The 21,677-nt window shown below is 43.2% G+C and overlaps 1 protein-coding gene across 5 annotated transcripts in view; it reads right to left on the bottom strand.

Annotated features, from left to right (window-relative positions):
- LOC135104950 (protein masquerade-like) overlaps nucleotides 1-21,677 on the bottom strand; it is a 58,427-nt gene that overhangs the window by 12,193 nt on the left and 24,557 nt on the right. For all 5 annotated transcript variants that reach the window (XM_064012765.1, XM_064012769.1, XM_064012768.1 and 2 more), the window contains exons 4-9: nucleotides 20,960-21,125; nucleotides 19,913-20,039; nucleotides 11,874-12,095; nucleotides 9,767-10,066; nucleotides 9,386-9,558; nucleotides 4,681-4,835 (exon numbers count right to left, since the gene is read on the bottom strand). In XM_064012765.1, coding sequence (XP_063868835.1) covers nucleotides 4,681-4,835; nucleotides 9,386-9,558; nucleotides 9,767-10,066; nucleotides 11,874-12,095; nucleotides 19,913-20,039; nucleotides 20,960-21,125 — 1,143 coding nt within the window. The remainder of the gene's footprint in view (nucleotides 1-4,680; nucleotides 4,836-9,385; nucleotides 9,559-9,766; nucleotides 10,067-11,873; nucleotides 12,096-19,912; nucleotides 20,040-20,959; nucleotides 21,126-21,677) is intronic.

Genomic DNA, 21,677 nt, shown 5'->3' with positions numbered 1-21,677 from the left:
TCATTAACGTAGGAGTGGATAAAATAAGAAGTTTGGTTTAGAAGGTCATTAATGAATAATAAGAAGAGAGTGGGTGACAGGACAGAACCCTGAGGAACACCACTGTTAATACATTTAGGAGAAGAACAGTGACCGCCTACCACAGCAGCAATAGAACGGTCAGAAAGGAAACTTGAGATGAAGTTACAGAGAGAAGGATAGAAACCGTAGGAGGGTAGTTTGGAAATCAAAGCTTTATGCCAGACTCTATCAAAAGCTTTTGATATGTCCAAAGCAACAGCAAAAGTTTCACCAAAATCTCTAAAAAAGGATGACCAAGACTCAGTAAGGAAAGCCAGAAGATCACCAGTAGAGCGGCCTTGACGGAACCCATACTGGCGATCAGATAGAAGGTTGTGAAGTGATAGATGTTTAAGAATCTTCCTGTTGAGGATAGATTCAAAAACTTTAGATAGGCAGGAAATTAAAGCAATAAGACGGTAGTTTGAGGGATTAGAACGGTCACCCTTTTTAGGAACAGGTTGAATGTAGGCAAACTTCCAGCAAGAAGGAAAGGTAGATGTTGATAGACAGAGCTGAAAGAGTTTGACTAGGCAGGGTGCAAGCATGGAGGCACAGATTCGGAGAACAATAGGAGGGATCCCATCAGGTCTATAAGCTTTCCGAGGGTTTAGGCCAGCGAGGGCATGGAAAACATCATTGCGAAGAATTTTAATATGTAGCATAAAGTAGTCAGAGGGTGGAGGAGAGGGAGGAACAAGCCCAGAATCGTCCAAGGTAGAATTTTTAGCAAAGGTTTGAGGAAGAGTTCAGCTTTGGAAATAGATGTGGTGCCATCTGGTTGAAATAAAGGAGGGAAAGAAGAAGACGCTAAGTTATTGGAGGTATTTTTGGCTAGATGCCAGAAGTCACGAGGGAAGTTAGAAAGTGAAAGGTTTTGACACTTTCCGTTAATGAAGGAGTGTTTGGCTAGTTGGAGAACAGACTTGGCATGGTTCCGGGCAGAAATATAAAGTGCATGAGAATCTGGTGATGGAAGGCTTAAGTACCTTTTGTGGGCCACCTCTCTATCATGTATAGCACGAGAACAAGCTGTGTTAAACCAAGGTTTGGAAGGTATAGGTCGAGAAAAAGAGTGAGGAATTTACGCCTCCATGCCAGACACTATCACCTCTATTATGCGCTCAGCACACAAAGACGGGTCTCTGACACGGAAGCAGTAGTCATTCCAAGGAAAATCAGCAAAATACCTCTTCAGGTCCCTCCAACTAGCAGAGGCAAAATGCCAGAGGCACCTTCGCTTAGGGGGATTCTGAGGAGGGATTGGAGCGATAGGACAAGATACAGATATGAGATTGTGATCAACGGAGAAGAAAGGGTGACAGCATAAGCAGAAGGATTAGAGGTCAGGAAAAGGTCAAGAATGTTGGGCGTATCTCGAAGACGGTCAGGAATACGAGTAGGGTGTTGCACCAATTGCTCTAGGTCATGGAGGATAGCAAAGTTGAAGGCTAGCTCACCAGGATGGTCAGTGAAGGAAGAAGAAAGCCAAAGCTGATGGTGAACATTGAAGTCTCCAAGAATGGAGATCTCTTCAAAAGGGAAGAGGGTCAGAATGTGCTCCACTTCGGAAGTTAAGTAGTCAAAGAATTTCTTATAGTCAGAAGAGTTAGGTGAGAGGTATACAGCACAGATAAATTTAGTTTGACAGTGACTCTGTAGTCGCAGCCAGATGGTGGAAAACTTGGAAGATTCAAGAGCATGGGCACGAGAGCAGGTTAAGTCATTGCGCACATAAACGCAGCATCCAGCTTTGGATCGAAAATGAGAATAGAGAAAGTAGGAGGGAACAGAAAAGGGGTTACTGTCAGTTGCCTCAGACACCTGAGTTTCAGTGAGGAAAAGAAGATGAGGTTTAGAAGAGGAGAGGTGGTGTTCTACAGATTGAAAATTAGATCTTAGACCGCGAATGTTGCAGAAGTTAATGAAGAAAAAATTGAGGTGGGTGTCAAGACACTTAGGGTTGTCGACAGAAAGGCAGTCCGACCTAGGGACATTTATGGTCCCCTCCCCAGATGAGGACTCCGAGGCTGGTGTAGGAGTCACCATGATAATTTTGAAATTTTTGAGAGAAGAGTGCGTGTGTTATTAGGTGCTTGTAGTTTTGTGTGGAGGAAGAGAGTTGTCTTTAGAGGGCAGACTGTGACTGCCCCCTTGTGTTGTGAGACACAAAGGGAAACGTTCAATGAGGTGACACCTGGGTTTAATGATAAGTTTACAGCACCCCCTGAACAGTGCTTTACACCTCACTGGGAGTAATTATCGTTATATATATATATATATATATATATATATATATATATATATATATATATATATATATATATATATATATATATATATATATATATATATATACTATCCTACCCCTCACAAGTGCCTTTATCTCAGCGAGCTTCCCCAAGTCACCACTTACGTAACTTAGTATGGGGTCCAATTCTGGGTTACAAGGTCCTTTTGGTCTCTTACACCCTTTTCACTTACAGTCATAACACCAGGTTCTGCCCCTCTTCATGGCTGCCTCTATCTCGGCTCAGCCTCCCCAGTCTGCCTACTATGTAGACTGGTTGTCAGCCTCTTTCACCTTCTACAGGCAAGGAAGTACGACAATGGCCAAACCACTCCAACCGCTGAGAAAGAATCGTATGTCATGTTCTGGGAAGGATCAGTTACAACAAAGGGCACACACCTAAGAGGTTAATAATAATCTGTAACCAACCTCCCACGAGACGGGTCGCCCTCACCCACAGACTACTATATCCTGCGGATCAGTGTCACTTACAGCCTCCTGGAAGACGGGCCTCTACCACCCACGTGCCAGCAGGGCCTGACGAGGAAGTAAACTTCACTGAACAGCAGAAAATTTATGATGCTCTGACTCTACAGCCCTTAAAATGAACTATGAAACCCAGTAGCATTTAATTAACATAACAAAAATACTGCAGACACAAGAACATGCAACCCACAGAGAAAAGGGAGAACCAGGAAACTCTCTCCACTACGCCAGATACCCGGACAAAGATAGGGTGTCGATGATAACATTTCTATCAAGGTCCAGGGGGGCACAACAAAATAGGCAGGCTTAGGAAGGATCCTACCGCTTCCCTATATCAGCAGGGGCTACTCCTTCACTGAGCAAATAATGTATGATTAAACTAAAAGCCCTCTAATATGTATTCTCCCCTCTGTCTCTGTGCCTTGCCTTGCCTCTCCTCATGCACGTCTGATCTCGCTGGTCACTGACTGAACCTGAAGGCGTGAGAAAGCAGTGTGGGACGCTCTCCCACTCTGTTGCAATGGGAGGAGAGGTGATGGGGGGGGGTACAAGAGAAGGGATGGGGTGGCGACGCACCCGCTCCCGCCCGCCTCGCACTCACAATGATTATATTTTTAAAACTTATTATAACGAAACTATAAGGACTGGATGGGAACTGATTATGCCATCGTCAAGTGCAGTTCTCCTACTATACAATATGTGGGGCTCAACATCAGGGAACAAAGGAAGTGTTGAAATAATATAGGGAAAGAAACCGGGTGGAGTGCATTAAGCTTTTAACTTAACTGCAAGAGCGGGGCAAATGTTCATCGCACATCGGGCATCCTCACTTCCACGCTCTCTCTCTCTCTCTCTCTCTCTCTCTCTCTCTCTCTCTCTCTCTCTCTCTCTCTTCTTCTTCTTCTTCTTCTTCTTCTTCTTCTTCTTCTTCTTCTTCTTCTTCTCTACTTACGCAATACAATATATATATATATATATATATATATATATATATATATATATATATATATATATATATATATATATATATATATATATATATATATATATATTGAAATGTTATGAAATATATAAACATTAAATAACTATATGCACCCCATGAAAGACAAGATAAATTAATAGTTAGATAATGGTTTAAGAGCAAGTGTATGGAGGCAAATATAAAAAGGGATACGTTACAGAACACAATCAGTGTGCAGTGGAAAGGCACCATACATCACCTATAAGAGTGAAAGGAATGAATACGCCAAGATTAACAAAAAAGAGCCGAGGTCAGGCATCAAAAAAGTTCTATGAGAAAAAAAAAAAATTAAGGAATAACCTCGAATCACTATAAATATGTAGTTTTTGTAGGAAATTCACATTTTAAGAAATATATTACTAACTAGTAATAAGATGTACAACAGGTCTATGAAGTTTAAGCTATGAGGAAATATTGAAGATGTGTTTACCCAAGCTGGAGGAAAGATGGAAAAGGGAATATTTGCTTGAGGTACGAATTTGTGATAAAGAAAGAGATAGAATGCATGTATTAGCAAGAAAATTCTAAATTAAGACACTTAACAAGAATGAATGCGAATACTCAGAAGTAAAGTCCTCCAAATATACGACTCGCATGAGATCAGTGGAATGCGTTACCAAGGGAGGATGTGTGCAAGCAATATGTGATTTCATGTATATATATATATATATATATATATATATATATATATATATATATATATATATATATATATATATATATATATATATATATATATATATAAGATGTTATGAGCTTGATTTAATCCTGTAAAAGTACTAATAAAACACACACACACACACACACACACACACACACACACCTATATCATTGACGTGTGCTCCCCCGGAGGTGTAGTAGTGAGGATGTACCACCGCCTGGACGATGGAGTGGAACTGTATTCCGTAAGGTAGGTCATCTTTGAGATCGCTGTCACCTAAAACGACGATGTAGTTTGAAAGGTTGCTGTGATCCAACCTGGAAGAGAATTTCAACACGTAAGGTCCTAATAAAAAACACGTACTTTAATCCTTATCATCACCCCATCCACAGCGTAGCAGGTCTAACCGTAACAAACACTTTCTTGTAAACAAAAAAAAAAAAAAAAAAAAAAAAAAACTGGTTCAAGGTGACATGTAATTTCACATATAAAATTAGTCATCAAAAAAAAAAGGTAACCAATGTCAATAATTCTTATCATTCTCGTCACGTATTCAAATTACCATTACAACATTAAGGCAAGTACAACAAGCCATTACTCTTAAAAGAAAAAAAAAAAAAGTGGTTCACGGTGACATCTAATTTCACATATAAAATTAGTCATCGAATAAAAGGTAACCAATGTCAATAATTTTGATCTTTCTAGTCACGTACTCAAATTGCCATTACAACTTTGTATGAATAAAGCCTAAGGCAAGAACAACAATCGTGGCTGTCCTTCTATAAAACTTACATATCTATATCTACTAATCATAACTATCCATAAATTTATGTAATCTTTTATTCAGCTCCCTATTGTCTCGACGTTAATAACTTGCTTGCAGTCATCTACCACTGTATTTAAGAATCTATTTAATTTGTTTTTAATGTAACTTTATCAAGCTTAAGCCGGTTACTTTTAGTCCTATCTCGTTATTAACCCTAAAGATCTTGTCTGTATCACCAGTGTCGTATCTCTTATGTCTCTATGCAATCATTTTTTAACCCTCTTTTAACACCTTTAACTTCCTGTCACAAGGGATATGATGCATTCCTTGTATCTTTCTAAGTAATTCTCCTCTGCACTGATTCTAAAAGTTCTATCTCTATGCACAACAATGTTCAGATGAGGTTGTATGTTAACTGGGATTATACTCGTATTTTTTGTCTACCACATAAAATTATGAAGTCATAGTTCATTTCAGTTGGTAGTATGCTGTATTTTCATATTTTCATGAACAGCGAAAAGGGGTTACGAGATCAGAGTGAGAAAGGAATGAAATAAAAAAATAAAAATAAAACATAGATGGCTCCTTTCAAATGTTCAAGAATACGACTGTGGATATGATCGCCAGGATCTCCCCCAGTCCTTCCCTCACCAAATTAGATAATTTCAAGAGAATGTTGAATAAATTTATGGCTCATGCTGGCAGACAATACGTCTAAAATATCTAAGCGCTGTCTTTTCCACGTCATGTGGCCGTTTCCTCACTGAAGGTAATCAGTGTGGGCAAGTGTAGTGATTTTTTTTTTTTATGTAGGAAGGACACTGGCCAAGGGCAACAAAAATCCAATAAAAAAAAAATGCCCACTGAAATACCAGCCCCATAAAAGGGTCAAAGCAGTAGTCAAAAATTAATGAATAAGTGTCTTGAAACCTTCCTCTTGAAGGAATTCAAGTTATAGGAAGGTGGAAATACAGAAGCAGGCAGGGAGTTCCAGTGTTTACCAGAGAAAGGGATGAATGATTGAGAATACTGGTTAACTCTTGCGTTAGAGAGGTGGACAGAATAGGGGTGAGAGAAAGAAGAAAGTCTTGTGCAGCGAGGCCGCGGGAGGATGGGAGCCATGCAGTTAGCAATATCAGAAGAGCAGTTAGCATGAAAATAGCGGTAGAAGACAGCTAGAGATGCAGCATGGCGGCGGTGAGAGAGAGGCTGAAGACAGTCAGTTAGAGGAGAGGAGTTGATGAGACGAAAAGCTTTTGATTCCACCCTGTCTAGAAGAGCAGTATGAGTGGAACCCCCTCAGACATGTGAAGCATATTCCATACATGGACGGATAACAGAGTTAGCAGCTGGGGGAGGGGGTAAGAAAAACTAGCGGAGACGTCTCAGAACGCCTAACTTCATAGAACCTGTTTTAGCTAGAGATGAGATGTGAAGTTTCCAGTTCAGATCATAAGTAAAGGACAGACCGAGGATGTTCATTATAGAAGAGGGGACACAGTTGAGTGTCATTGAAGAAGAAGGGATAGTTGTCTGGAAGGTTGTGTCGAGTTGACAGATGGAGGAATTGAGTTTTTGAGGCATTGAACAATACCAAGTTTGCTCTGCCCCAATTAGAAATTTTAGAAAAATCAGAAGTCAAGCGTTCTGTGGCTTCCCTGCGTGAAATGTTTGCTTCCTGAAGGGTTGGACGTCTATGAAAAGACGTGGAAAAGTGCAGGGTGGTATCCTCAGTGTAGGAGTGGATAGAACAAGTCTGGTTTAGAAGATCATTAATGAATAATAAGAAGAGAGTGGGTGACAGGACAGAACCCTGAGGAACACCACTGTTAATAGATTTAGGAGAAGAACAGTGACCGTCTACCACAGCAGCAATAGAACGGTCAGAAAGGAAACTTGAGATGAAGTTACAGAGAGAAGGATAGAAACCGTAGGAGGGTAGTTTGGAAATCAAAGCTTTGTGCCAGACTCTATCAAAGGCTTTTGATATGTCCAAGGCAACAGCAAAAGTTTCACCAAAATCTCTAAAAGAGGATGACCAAGACTCAGTAAGGAAAGCCAGAAGATCACCAGTTGAGCGGCCTTGACGGAACCCATACTGGCGATCAGATACAAGGTTGTGAAGTGATAGATGTTTAAGAATCTTCCTGTTGAGAATAGATTCAAAAACTTTAGATAAGCAGGAAAGTAAAGCAATAGGACGGTAGTTTGAGGGATTAGAGCGGTCACCCTCTTTAGGAACAGGTTGAATGTAGGCAAACTTCCAGCAAGAAGGAAAGGTAGATGTTGACAGAAAGAGCTGAAAGAGTTTGACTAGGCAAGGTGCAAGCACGGAGGCACAGTTTCGGAGAACAATAGGAGGGACCCCATCAGGTCCATAAGCCTTCCGAGGGTTTAGGCCAGCGAGGGCATGGAAAACATCATTGCGAAGAATTTTAATAGGTGGCATGAAGTAGTCAGAGGGTGGAGGAGAGGGAGGAACAAGCCCAGAATCGTCCAAGATAGAGTTTTTAGCAAAGGTTTGAGCAAAGAGTTCAGCTTTAGAAATAGATGTGATAGCAGTGGTGCCATCTGGTTGAAGTAGAGGAGGGAAAGAAGAAGAAGCAAAGTTATTGGAGATATTTTTGGCTAGATGCCAGAAATCACGAGGGGAGTTAGATCTTGAAAGGTTTTGACATTTTCTGTTAATGAAGGAGTTTTTGGCTAGTTGGAGAACAGACTTGGCATGGTTCCGGGCAGAAATATAAAGTGCATGAGATTCTGGTGATGGAAAGCTTAAGTACCTTTTGTGGGCCACCTGTCTATCATGTATAGCACAAGAACAAGCTGGGTTAAACCAAGGTTTAGAAGGTTTAGGACGAGAAAAAGAGTGAGGAATGTACGCCTCCATGCCAGACGCTATCACCTCTGTTATGCGCTCAGCACACAAAGACGGGTCTCTGACACGGAAGCAGTAGTCATTCCAAGGAAAATCAGCAAAATACCTCCTCAGGTCCCCCCAACTAGCAGAGGCAAAACGCCAGAGGCACCTTCGCTTAGGGGGATCCTGAGGAGGGATTGGAGTGATAGGACAAGATAAAGATATGAGATTGTGATCGGAGGAGCCCAACGGAGAAGAAAGGGTGACAGCATAAGCAGAAGGATTAGAGGTCAGGAAAAGGTCAAGAATGTTGGGCGTATCTCCAAGACGGTCAGGAATACGAGTAGGGTGTTGCACCAATTGCTCTAGGTCATGGAGGATAGCAAAGTTGTAGGCTAATTCACCAGGATGGTCAGTGAAGGGAGAAGAAAGCCAAAGCTGGTGGTGAACATTGAATGGATATATATATATATATATATATATATATATATATATATATATATATATATATATATATATATATATATATATATATATATATATATATATATATATATCCATTTGAATGTACTGGAATGAAAAACCATGCAAAATCATGCAGGCAATTATTGTCTCCCGGTCAGTTTGACATCATGTTTGTGCAAATGTTTGTGCGTATCAGAGGGGAATAGATCCCTAGCAAATCATTTATTAGGGATCTGTTCCCCTCCTTTCATTCAGTTATTGATTTTACCGATCCCCATATCTAAAGCTAGACATTATTTTAGCACTTTTAACTCGTACTAGTTTGCTTGCATGGGAGCAGCTGATTCATTCACTTCTACAGGAGGAGTGATTTTACTTAACATGTCAGTTTTTAGCCTCACAGCTCGTTTACCTCTCAAAGACAGCATCCCCTTATTTGCAATGACATCCTTTAATTTTTCTCTATTGAAGATGAGAATGCAATGCTTCATTGGTTACTCCTTTCTTTCCGACCACGCTTGAATCGTAAATGTTAATCCGATGTAGGCAAAGTACCTACGAGTATATGGTTATGTTTAAAGGTAACACTAAACTAATGAAACAAACTGTAAATAGCGAGTGCTGTAAGGAGCTGTGGTAGCACTTGGATAAATAGTGCATGTGAAATCAATTTTAGAATTTCAATTTCATTGCAATATGGGATGGATGAAAACGAGACCTTAAAAGCACTTCAGATTACATGGAGAGAAAACAGACACACTCACACACATACACACCTTCTGAGGCATGTGGCAGTGGTGAGTACCAGATCGGGCTCAATTAGAGCACCGCTGCAGATATATTTGTTGCCCCCAGCGCGGCGTTCCATGAGAGCTGCTATCCAGCACCACTCCAACGTGGAGGCCGTCACCCCGCCCAGAATACGACTTAGTCCACTCGGTTCAGGCATCTGTGGTTAAGATGGAGTACAAAATACATCCATTGTCTGGTTTAATTCCATAACATCGCTTTTTTTCTTTTTAACATAGGGACAAAAACCTTTTGGAATGGTATATATTCTACAGTAATATACGGTGTAGTAGATAACTTTGGGCTATCCAACGTAAAACTATTGATTCAGAACTTTGCTGAAAATCAGGGAAAAATGGCTGTCTTACACTGGGTCCCTTGAATCCACAGATGTTTTGATTGACTGGCTGCAAAATTAGGTGGTCATCATATCCTGCCTGGTCTTCATTTTGGTGACTCTCATTCTGGTTCTCCCTATTTTCTGTGGTCGTTTCTGGAGTTTCTAAAGAATTCTGAGTCGTCGGCGGCAAAGAAGTAGCATTTGAGGTGAAAACTTTGGTCACCAGGATGTCACCAGAGGTCTGAAGTTTTTCTTTTAAAAGAACTGTAGCAGGAAGTGGTGTAACACTGGTGGTAAGTACCTCATGGTAGCTTTCCGTGATTTCTAGCTGAAAAAAAAAAGGAGATTGCTATTGTATTTGATGGACCAGTTGCCAATGCTATTGGAGTAGCATCCTGGGTCAGGAAATGGGAGAGCGTGCGTACAGTTAAATAGCATGTACCATAATGAAAAGCGATTCGGATAACATAAATCACTAAACACACTGGGTGAGGAACGTGAAGCATCACTTAAGTTACTCAGGTGCATCATGCGCTCAATGATGACATTCATCCGGGGAGATTTCTTTTACTTACTGTAATCGCTAAACAGCGAAAGTCATAAACAGGTAAAAGCTAAGACAACCATATGATATGAAAAAAATAAATAAATAAATAAATAAAAAATAAAAAAATAAAAAAATAAAAAAATACACATGTGAAGACATCAAAAAGAAAGAAGAAAAAGAAAAGGAAGAAAAAAATTATATATATATATATATATATATATATATATATATATATATATATATATATATATATATATATATATATATATATATATATATATATATATACAGTGTGTAATGTGAGTTTCTGTAAATACTGAAAGAGTTGAAAGAACGTGTAATTCTAAGTAGAAAATATTCCTTACACGTATGAATTTTAAGGCTTTGTTTACCCATCAGAGGAGTTGAAAATGTATGGGACTCACAGGTGTGCTATGCGTATAGCTATGAGGTGACAGACAGATGGTTGCATTGTCGCAGCCTCAGAGGTGCCACTTGGTCAAAGTACGAATGGTTTAATCTTATTTTTTGGAAGCTGTGGAATATTACAATATCTTATAACAAGAGAAATGGTATTAAAAAGCATGTAATTTACCGATAAGCTTTAAACGACAACATTATTACGGTGATTAGAAGTACTCCTGTAAAATGCTACGTGGCATCATCAAAGCGAGGGAGGAGGGGGGAGCAAGTCCGAGCGACCTTGAAAATAGGTGAGTGACTCTACAAGCATACTCTACATACAGTCTTCTCAACAAATACTTACCTTAACGTGATGATCACATTAAGTGTTCGAAGATTCGAGTATCATCAGTATCTTCATGCAGTACCCATAAACAAACACCATATCAGCATATTCCACATTGCTGTAAACGTAAGACTTTATTTGCAGATTGCTACAAAGCGAAATAAGTCCACTTAGATTTCCTGGCGTGAAAGACTGATAGCAACTGACGTATGTCACTGTCACTCACTCGGCTGTTTTCAAGGTTCCTCAGACTCGCTCCTCTCTCCTCGCTCCTCCTCCCTCGCTTCGATGATGCCACATAGCATTTTACAGGAGTACTTTTAATCACCAAAATAATGTTGTCACGTAATGCCTATCGGTAAGTTACATGCTTTTTAATATCATTTGTCTTGTTATAAGATACTGTAATATTCCAAAAAAGTAAGATTAAACCATTCATAATTTGACCAAGTGGCACCTCCGAGGCAGAGATAATGTAACCGTCTGTCCGTCACCTCATAGCTACACGCATAACACACCCGTGAGTCCCATACATTTTCAACTTCTCTGATGGGTAAACAAACCCTTAAAATTCATATGCATATGAAACATTTTCTACTTAGAAATTTTCACATGTTCTTTCATCTCTTTCAATATTTGCAGAAACTCGTGTTACACACCCTGTATAAAGATAAATGGTGTACTAAGGACCTAGGCGTCGGTACTGTACCATTTATATTTTATAACTTTCATCAATAAATCAGTAACAAAGGCGATACACTACTGTACTGATATTGGAGGAAAAGAAGGATCGCAGTCTCAACTTCTCTAGAAACATATATATATATATATATATCTCACCTGTTCCCCTCCTAAGTCCTCTTCTGGTGGAGACAGAGCGGGAGTGGCCTGAGATGGGAGCTCAGGTTTGATGGTGGAAGTTGAAGTGGTTGTTGTGGGAGCACGGGTGGGAAGTGTTCCGGTCCATGGTCGCGTGACGAGGCCCACAATGCCTGTGAAGTCTGTTACAACTCCCACAATGTCAATCAGGTTCTCTGGGTTCAGTTTCTCGTAGTCCATTTCCTGTGAGAGAGGGAAGAATTCGATTTAACAAATACGAGTACACACACAAACACACACACAAATAAACACAATAAGACAAAGAAACAAATTATATATATATATATATATACGAGGTGTGTCATTAAAGTTCCAGGACTGGTGCCACACAAGTTTTATTTCACATCCAGGCTACAAACTATAGGTTATCTCCTTCGAAGTAATCCCCCTGGCACCGCATGCACTTGTCCATCCTTCTCTGCCAGGCTTGCATGCACTGCTGGAAGGATTCTTGCGGGATGCTCCTCAGCTCCGTCGTCACGGCCTTTTTGATGTCGTCCGCATCATCAAAACGGGTCCCCTTCATGACCTCCTTGAGCTTGGGGAAGAGGAAGAAGTCGCACGGAGCGAGGTCAGGTGAGTAGGGCGGTTGCTCCAGCACGGCGATGTTCTTCTTGGCCAAGAACTCTCTGATGCTCAGGGCATTGTGAGCAGGCGCATTGTCGTGGTGAAGCAGCCACGAGTTGCCCTGCCACAACTCCCGCCTCTTCTCGCGCACTGCACGAAGCAGACGCCGTAGTACTTCTTTGTACACATGTTGGTTGACTGTCTGGCCCTGTGGCAAGAACTCGCAGTGGACGATGCCCCTCACATCGAAGAAAGCGATCAACATGACCTTGAAGCTGGACCTGGACTGCCTTGCTTTCTTCGGCCGTGGCGACGCCGGACTCTTCCATTGAAGGCTCTGGCGTTTGGTCTCCGGGTCGTACTCAAATACCCAGGACTCATCGCCGGTGATGACTCTCCTGAGCAAGTCTGGTTCAGTTTCCAGACGCTCGAGGATGTCCTGACACACCTGCATGCGTCGTCCCTTCTGGTCATCGTTCAGGAGTCTCGGCACCATCTTCGCACAGACTTTCCGCATGCCCAGATCTTCAGTGATAATCTTCCACACGCTGTTGTGGTTCATGCCAAGCTCATCTGCGATCTTTCGAACAGTCAACCGACGATCGTCACGCACCATCTGCTTGACACGCTCAACATTGGCCTCATTCCTGCTCGTTGAGGGTCTTCCACTCCTGGGGTCATCTTCCACGTCCTCCCGGCCCTCTTTGAACCTCTTGCACCACTCAAAAACACGTGAGCGTGACATTGTCTCATCCCCGTACACTTTTTGCAGCATACCCAGTGCTTCTGACGGCGTTTTCCCCAACTGCACCAAAAACTTCAAGTTTGTTCGCTGTTCAGCGCTCATTGTTAAACGACCTGCAACAGAGGACATGATTTTAAAAGCACGTAAGAAAAAGATTAGTGACTGTAGAGGGTTGGGAGCGCAGTTGTATACTCCAGAAGGATTACTTTGAAGGGGAAATATGGTGGTTTGTGGCTTGGGTTTGAAATTCATCTTTTAGGACACCAGTCCTGGAACTTTAATGACACACCTCGTATATATATATATATATATATATATATATATATATATATATATATATATATATATATATATATATATATATATATATATATATATATATATATATATTTATTTATTTATTTATTCATTTATTTATTTATTTATTTATTCATTTTATTTATTTATTTATTTATTTATTTTATTTTATTTTTTTTTTTTGTTGGGACGGGGGAAGGGGAGGATGACGTTGACAGTACTGTGTCGCGAGTAGTGAAGATGGGCGATGGCAGCACTGAATTCAATGAGGAGTGAGCTGGTGGTCGGGATAAGACTGGAGGTGGGAAATACTGTGAGCAGCAGCGCGCCAGCCAATCACAAAGGGGCCAACGCTATATAAGGGGCTGTGGCGGTCCCCAAGAGATGTTAGGAAGGCATTTGATAAAGTCTGGCATGAGCCCCTTAAATACAAAATGAATAATCTTGGAATGCCTGTTATATTTAGCAAACTACTTTTTAGTTTTATAGAAAATAGAACAGCCAATATATCCCTAGATAAATACGAAGGCCCAAATTTCACATTAAGAAGTGGAGTCCCCCAGGGTAGCTGTCTTTCCCCCACATTATACACTATATATACATCAGACACTCCACCACCGGTACATACCTGCACGAACATCGCATACGCCGGCAAATCTTACCCTGGCAAATCAAGGAAATTTTTTTGCAAAAAATCATAGAGAAATAAAAAAAAAAACATGAATAAATATGAATATGAATGGAAAATAAAAATTAACACAACAAAATTCACTATCCTACCAATTCCAATGAATAAATATGAATCCATAAACATCGACGGGAATATAATTAACTACAATAAAAGAATGTAACATCCTGGGCATCTATCTCAACATTACTGGATACTCTGAGTATATATCCCACATAAAAAAATCAAGCTAACTCTGCCCTTACAGTAATAAGAAAATTTAAATATTCAAATAGAAAAAAAAAATAAAGACATCTCGTAAAAGCCCGCGTACTCCCTATGTTAACCTACCCAGTTTATCCTCTCAATAGTATCTCCCACTCGGCACTACTAAAGTTACAAAGAGTTCAAAACAAAGCACTAAGGTTTGCAGTAGAAGACACTTACCCTTACACCCACAAGACAGAAGAAATCCACTAACCAACAAACACCACCCCCATCAACATTAACCTATATAACAGAGGCAACAAAATAAAAGATAAACTTACTAACTGCATTAAGCACGAAGCATATTCGCAAATAATTTCCACACTACCCCTTCAAAGAGAACATAGCTGGTTCAAACGACCAATTAAAGCACTATTAAAAGACACACCACCCCCAATATATATATATATATATATATATATATATATATATATATATATATATATATATATATATATATATATATATATATATATATATATATATATATATATATATATATATAAATTACAGGAGAGAAGAAGACGCAAGACCCAAAGAAGTGCCCGTTCCTTGCTTCTTCTTTCTCTAGGTCTGATGTCGCAGACACCAGACCAAGAGAAAGAAGAGAGAGACCACCCGTTTCCAGCCTACGCAACACCTGTGCCGGTAGTCTGCAGCGTGCTCTACTTGTGTGACGCTACGACATTGGTCGTTTGCTGCTGCAACGACGTGACTGCGCACCGGGGCATGGTGTGAGGTTAGTGTTCCCCGACAGACTAAGACAATGAGTACTTGACGCTAGCTGTGCGACGTTGTATATGAGTTGTGATCTACAATGAGTACTTGACGCTAGCTGTGCGACGTTGTATATGAGTTGTGATCTCGTGGCGTGCTGTGTGCCTGTAGCTGTTCTGTGAGGTAAGACGTGCTACCCAGCGACAGAGACGCTTTGCAGAGTGAGGGACGGTGGTGCGACCCTGACTTATGCTGTAGTGTGGTTGTGTGCCTTGTGCCCTGTGGTACTGCTCTGTGTGGGTAATAAAGACAGCAGTGCTAGTGAACCTATGTTTTGTTGTCCCTTACCCCCTCTCAGTAGTCTATTGAGTCCAGATACGTGCCGCATGTATGTGCCTCGCCCCCACTAGCCAAACGGGCCCAACCACGACAATGGTGGTGGATTCCTGTTGTGTGCACTGACCGCCTTGGGCTGGTGCAGTAGTAAATGTGTACCTGAAAACGCCTGAAGGCCGAGAAAGGGGCGTGCATAACAGTTTGCTGTCAGGAGACTGGGATTTGTGAGCTGTGCAGCTTGTACTTTGGTTAGTGAGGTGCCGCGCGAGCGAGCGAGCACTTTTCTTTTTGCTTTGCTTGTAGAAAGATTGAGAATATTGAAGAGTTTGGACAGAAGAAGTAAAAGAAAATAAACTGAAGGAAAGTAGTAGATTAAAGATTGTGGGCAGACCACGCTGCTATTTTTTGAGTGAGTGTTGTGTCGAGTGTGAGTGTGTGTGCAAGCGAGCACGATGTCTGATTCTAGAGGACAGAGCTGCCGACGGGGTAAGGGAAGACAGTAATCAGCAGTGACGTGAGGAACTGAAGAACATTTTTGCTGTGATGGCACAGCAGATAAACGCGCAGGCACAGCAAACGAATGAGAAATTGGATGCACAGGCACAGCAAACGAATGAGAAACTGGATGCGGAGCAGGAAGGACTGCGAGCTGTGACGCAGGAGGCGAGGCGGTTCACAACAGAACAATGTGAACCGCTCCGAGAGGACCTGGCGCAGCAACTGGTCGCAGTAAAGACTGAGAGCGAGGAGCGTGCAAAAGTCGCTGAGGCCAGGGTGGAGCAGCTTAGGGAAGAAGTAGCAGGACTGCGGCGCTCTCTTGAGAAGCAGTCGGACCCCCAGCTGGCACCGGCGCATATTGTCGATGTGTGAGGGTGGCTTGAGTGTTCTGGGTACCCAGGACAAGGCCACCACTACGCTTGGGCTAGTGGCCTGGTGAGTGGGTGTGGTCGTCGCCACCCGCTAGAGGCCACGCGTGGTTCGCGCCACCACAACCCATCACTGTCACTCTACCGTGCTCCTCACCTCCACCCCCCTGTGTCGCGGCTTCTCCTCGGGCTGCTGGTAGAGCTTCTGGCCGGCGCAAACCAACAGAGTTTGACGGCCAAGTGGCTTGGGAAGCGTACCAGGCCCAATTCGAGCTGCTCGCCCGAAGACAGGGCTGGAGCGCTGAGGACAAGGCGCTGCAGTTGGTGGCCAGTCTGTGTACCAGCGCTGAAGATCTTGGCACACCTGACGGCGGAGCAGCGGTCGTCCTAAGAGGATGGCGGAGGCGCTGAAGAGGCGCTTTGGCAGTGTCTTCCAGTAGGAAGTGTACCGGGAATGACTGAAGGGCCGAGCGCGTCAGTCGGGTGGGTTACTTCCACAGCTAGCTCAGGCTGTGGAGTCCCTGGTGCGGCGAGCGTACCCAGCCGCCCCAGAGGACATGGTAGCGGTGTTGGCCCGCGACTCCTCCGTATATGCCCTGGGGAATCATCAGGTGCAGATCTACGTAAAACAGGCACAACCAGGGGACGTGCAGGAGACACTGGCGAAAGCCATGGAGTTTGAGGCCTTCCTGTACATCACGGGGAGAGCGGCAGAGTCAAGCCCTGCCCCGGCCACACCCCGCCGCCACTTCCGTGCCCGCCGCACGCAAGTGCAGCCAGCGACGCTACGAAAGAAGAGCGTCGCCAGCCCTGGTGAGTTCCGTATCGTTTGCCACCGCGGCCACCGCAGAAGTGAGTGCCGGAGTGTACGGAAGACGCGGTAGCTGGATGACTTGCGCACTCCCAGGACCTGCTGTTGGAACTGCGGACAGCCGGGCCACCACCGCGATTCCTGTCAGCAGCTGAAGGACGCTGTGTTGGTGGGGAGAAACGCGGCCGAGCTGGGGGCGGGGGCCGCTCCTCAGCCAAGTTTTCCCAATCAATGTAAAGTACCGCTGTGCCGCGGTCCGGGTGCCGGGTGCAGTGGATGGCCGCACGTGTCGTCTAGTGGTGGACACAAGCGCTGAGAGGACGTTCGCCAGGGAGGAGGTGGTGGCGGCTCAAGACCTTCCTGTGTCGGTCCGGCAGTTGTGTCGTGTCACTGGCCACTGTGTGACTCTCCGCGGGCCTGTGACATCCAAGATTGCGGTAGGTCGCGTCGAAGAGGAGTTAACAGTAAACGTCGCCGACATGGAGGAATCCTGCTTGCTGGGGCTGGGTTTCCTGGTTCAGAGTGCAGCCTGTATCAACTTCGGGAGGATGACGATGGAGGTACGTGGTGAAGAGGTGCCTTTGGTCCCGTTAGGCGCTGCTGAACAGATGGAGGGCCCTGTGGCAGGTCCTGTCGTCGCCGAAGGCCTCGATGCCGAGCCTCGAAAGAAGGCGAGAACGTAATCGTCACCACATCAGCCCGTGCTCACGAGACAGCGGTGTACGAGTACACACGGAACCCGCCAAGGTGTTGGCTGTGGCGGAGTGGCCCGTGCTAACGTCGGTGGCGGGCGTACGAAGTGTCCTCGGCCTCTATAGTTATTACAGGAGGTTCGTGGAGGGCTTCGCCACCCTCGCTGCGCCCCTGCTAACCAGAAAGAACGCCCACTTCGTACGGGATGAAGCGTGCCAGAGCGCCTTTGATGGTCTGAAGGCGGCGCTGATGGCCTGAAGGCGAGTGCTCCGATACTACTGTTCCCTGATCCCACTCTCGTTACTGTCAGACACCGATGCTAGTGCTGAGGGCATCGGGGCGGTGCTGTCGCAGGTGAAGGAAGGGAAGGAGTACGTCCTGGCTTACTACTGTGCTAAGTTCAGCAAGCTAGAACGAAACTACAGTGTAAACAGGAAGGAGTTATTGGCAGTAGTGCGGAGTCTGGCCCACTTGCACTTCTACCTCTACGGGGCTGAGTTTGTCATTCGGATCGATCACGCTGCTCTCCGGTGGCTGATAACTCTAAAGGACCAGGAAGGACAACTGTCGAGATGGTTGGGCTACCTGGAGGAGTACACTACCGTGTACGGTGCATCGACCGGGGCGGATTCATGGCAACGCGGACTGCCTGAGCCGTCGACTTTATGAGCCGGGGTGCTTGCACTGCTCCAGGCGTGAAGTTGTTACCTGCTACCGCCTGCGTGTGGGAGGTGGACCCAGCGAGGCCAGCCAGTGGTGGAGGGACGCGCAGCAAGCAGACCCTGACCTTGTCCCAGTGATGCTGTGGCTGGAGGAGGACGAGCGGCCGAGCAAGGAGAAATTGTCGCCACAGAGTCCTGCCACGAAAGGTCCCGGGCCGTGTCGTTTCTGTGAAGAGGTGTAGGGCCTGTCTCCTGGGAAGTTGAATATAATATTGCACAGCAGAGAGAAATAAAGTGGGAGGATATTGTCTTGTTGTTTGTGAGGGCGGTATTCTGTAGAACATTATATTCCTTATTTTCTTTTTGTCGTAATTCTTTCCTAGAACGTGGCTGGCGATTCTTTCTCAGCGATTTAAGCGATTTGGCAGTAATAATATTCCCTTGCCTGTAGGTGGACGAAACAGGCTGACGACCTCATTTGTGTAGCTCAGCACAGGAGGCCAGAAGGATCCTGTGGAGGTGAATCTTAGTTCTGCACTACACTGTGTAAGTGGCAGGATAGGGAGGCTGATCCCAGGTAATGACCAAAAGGGAACAGAACCTGGTGTTATAACAGTTTGTGTAAAGGGTGCAAGAGATCAGACAGAGATGTGACCCATAACTGGACCCCACACTAAGTTACGTAGATGGCAACTTAGGGAGGCTCACGAAGATACAGGCAGCTGTGAGAGGGGCAAGATCTGTGGTCATAACTATATATATATATATATATATATATATATATATATATATATATATATATATATATATATATATATATATATATATATATATATATATGTATGTATATACACACACACACACACACACACACGGATCTCTGCCACGAAAGCAGTAGTCATTTCATAGAATCTCCTTCCAATTGGTACAAGCAAAACGCCAAAAACACTTCCACTCTGGGGGATCCTGTGGAGGAATTTGAGCGATAGGGCACGATGCAGGTATGCGGCTGGAATGAGAGGAGCCCAGTAGAGAAGACAGAGTAGCAGTATAAGCAGAAGTCAAGTACGAGTATGTTCAGCGTAGACAGTGAAAAAATATGAGCAGAGTGCTGTTCTAATTGTTGTAGGTCGTGGAGAATAGCAAAGTTAATGGCTAGTTCACCAGGTTGGCTAGGAAAGGGAAAGGAAAGCTAAAGTTGGTGGTGAGCATTGAAGTCTCCACCAGAGGAAATCCCTGCGAAAAGAAGCGAATCAGAATGTCTCTTTGAAAATTAAATAGTTATTGTTAAAGGAATTAGATGAGAGGCATACTGAGCAGACGAATTTGCACCAAAAAACCCCTCCACCCACCCACTCACCAACCCACCCACCTCTTGCTGCTGCTGCTGGATCTGCTGTAGGACCTCTTCGTCTATGAGAGAGAAGACATCAGTGACTGTGACAGAGGAAAGTGTAGTTGTTGGGGCCTCACTTGTCTCCTTACCTAAGGGGTTATATCTGAAAAACATGAAAAATCTGCTCAAATACTTACTTTATATCATATATAGGATGTCACGTGAGGAAATTTACATACTCACAGAAATGAAAGGTAAAGTCATTCTAAGTCCGAAGTATTCTATGGCTGTTGACTCCACGGCTTAGAAGTTATAGGACATTCAAATATGAACATGCTAGAAGTTAGCGACAGGGAGTTAGGAAGGAAAGAGAACTGCAATGGTGGGCATTACCATCCTGAGGGTGTTACTTTTTATTTCCTCTTTAGTACTTAATTTCTAATAGATGATGATGTGATTACACATCAAGATTTCCTTAAGTAAAGATAAAATGATATTCAAGAATGCGGTGTATCGTTATAGTCCCTGACGTCCATATTTAAATGTTCTGCTGCGTCTAAATCATGGCATTAAAAGCATTTGACTATAGTATGTTTCCAAATCAAAATGGCTTGATCTTTCATTATTGTGAATATGTGACTTTCCTCATGAGATATCCAGTATGAATCTTCTTTTCTTTATCAATTCCACAAAGTTAGATTATATACATATGAACTACTATTTTTTTTTTTTCATTAATTTTAGACAGGTCTTCACAATTTGTGGGAAATATCAGTTACACAACTTATCAATTTCTTGCTTACCATGAAGACTGGTCCCCGTTTGTTAAAGAAAAGCATGATTATTTATTATTCATGCTCTTTTCATTCCCTCTAAATCTTTATCTGTTTATTACTGGCTCACCCAACAAATACTGTGCCTGATATCCACAGCAGTTCGCTGTGCCACAAAAATGATTTGATATAACATCTCAAGAAAAATATCAACCATTGAGTTTTAGGTACTACGTATTCACAACTACTAAAAGCTCGAAGTATTACCCACTCCACACACACACACACACACACACACACACACACACACCTGCAGCACGAGAAATCTATCTTCGGCGTGAAGGCCTCTCGCAGCCCTGCACAGTTGCCGCCTTCGTCGTCTGGAAGGAAGTCCACATCCACGGAGCAGTTGGCGCCAAGCATGCAGTATCCGTCACCGTCGCGGCAGCTGGACACGCCCTGGATCACAAATAACCCTGCACGGAGTGGCACACAGGTTATAGAGAACAAGTATCAGAGCACAGAAAGAAGGTTACAATAAAAACTATACAAAACTTATCTGAGCATTGTAAAAAAAAAAAAAAAAAAAAAAAGAAAGAAATTGAAGACGAATCAAAACGTAAATTCTGAATATAAGAGAATATTCTTATAATGTATATATTTGCTTTTAATCTGACACAGTGAGGACTCACACATTGGATGAGGTGGTACTGTGAACCTATCAATAACTAGCTGTTACTTCACTGAACGTTTCCCTTTGTGTTTGACAACACAAGGGTGCAGTCACAGTCTGCCCTCTAAAGACAACTCCCTTCCTTCACACAAAACTACATGCACCTAATTATACGCACACTCTTAAGTCAACAGCCAATATTCAATATGGCGACTCCTCCACCAGCCTCGGAGTCTTATAGTCTGTGTAGGGGACTAAAAATGTCACCAAGTCAGACTGCTCTTCTGACCTTAAGTGCCTTGACATCCCCTCAACTCTTTCTTCATTAACTTCTGCAGCATTCGCATACTTAGAT

The sequence above is a fragment of the Scylla paramamosain genome, chromosome 11 (genome assembly GCF_035594125.1).
Source record: "Scylla paramamosain isolate STU-SP2022 chromosome 11, ASM3559412v1, whole genome shotgun sequence".
NCBI lineage: Eukaryota > Metazoa > Arthropoda > Malacostraca > Decapoda > Portunidae > Scylla > Scylla paramamosain.
Note: the sequence above shows the minus strand (reverse complement) of the source record. Positions and strands in the feature narration are given on the sequence as shown.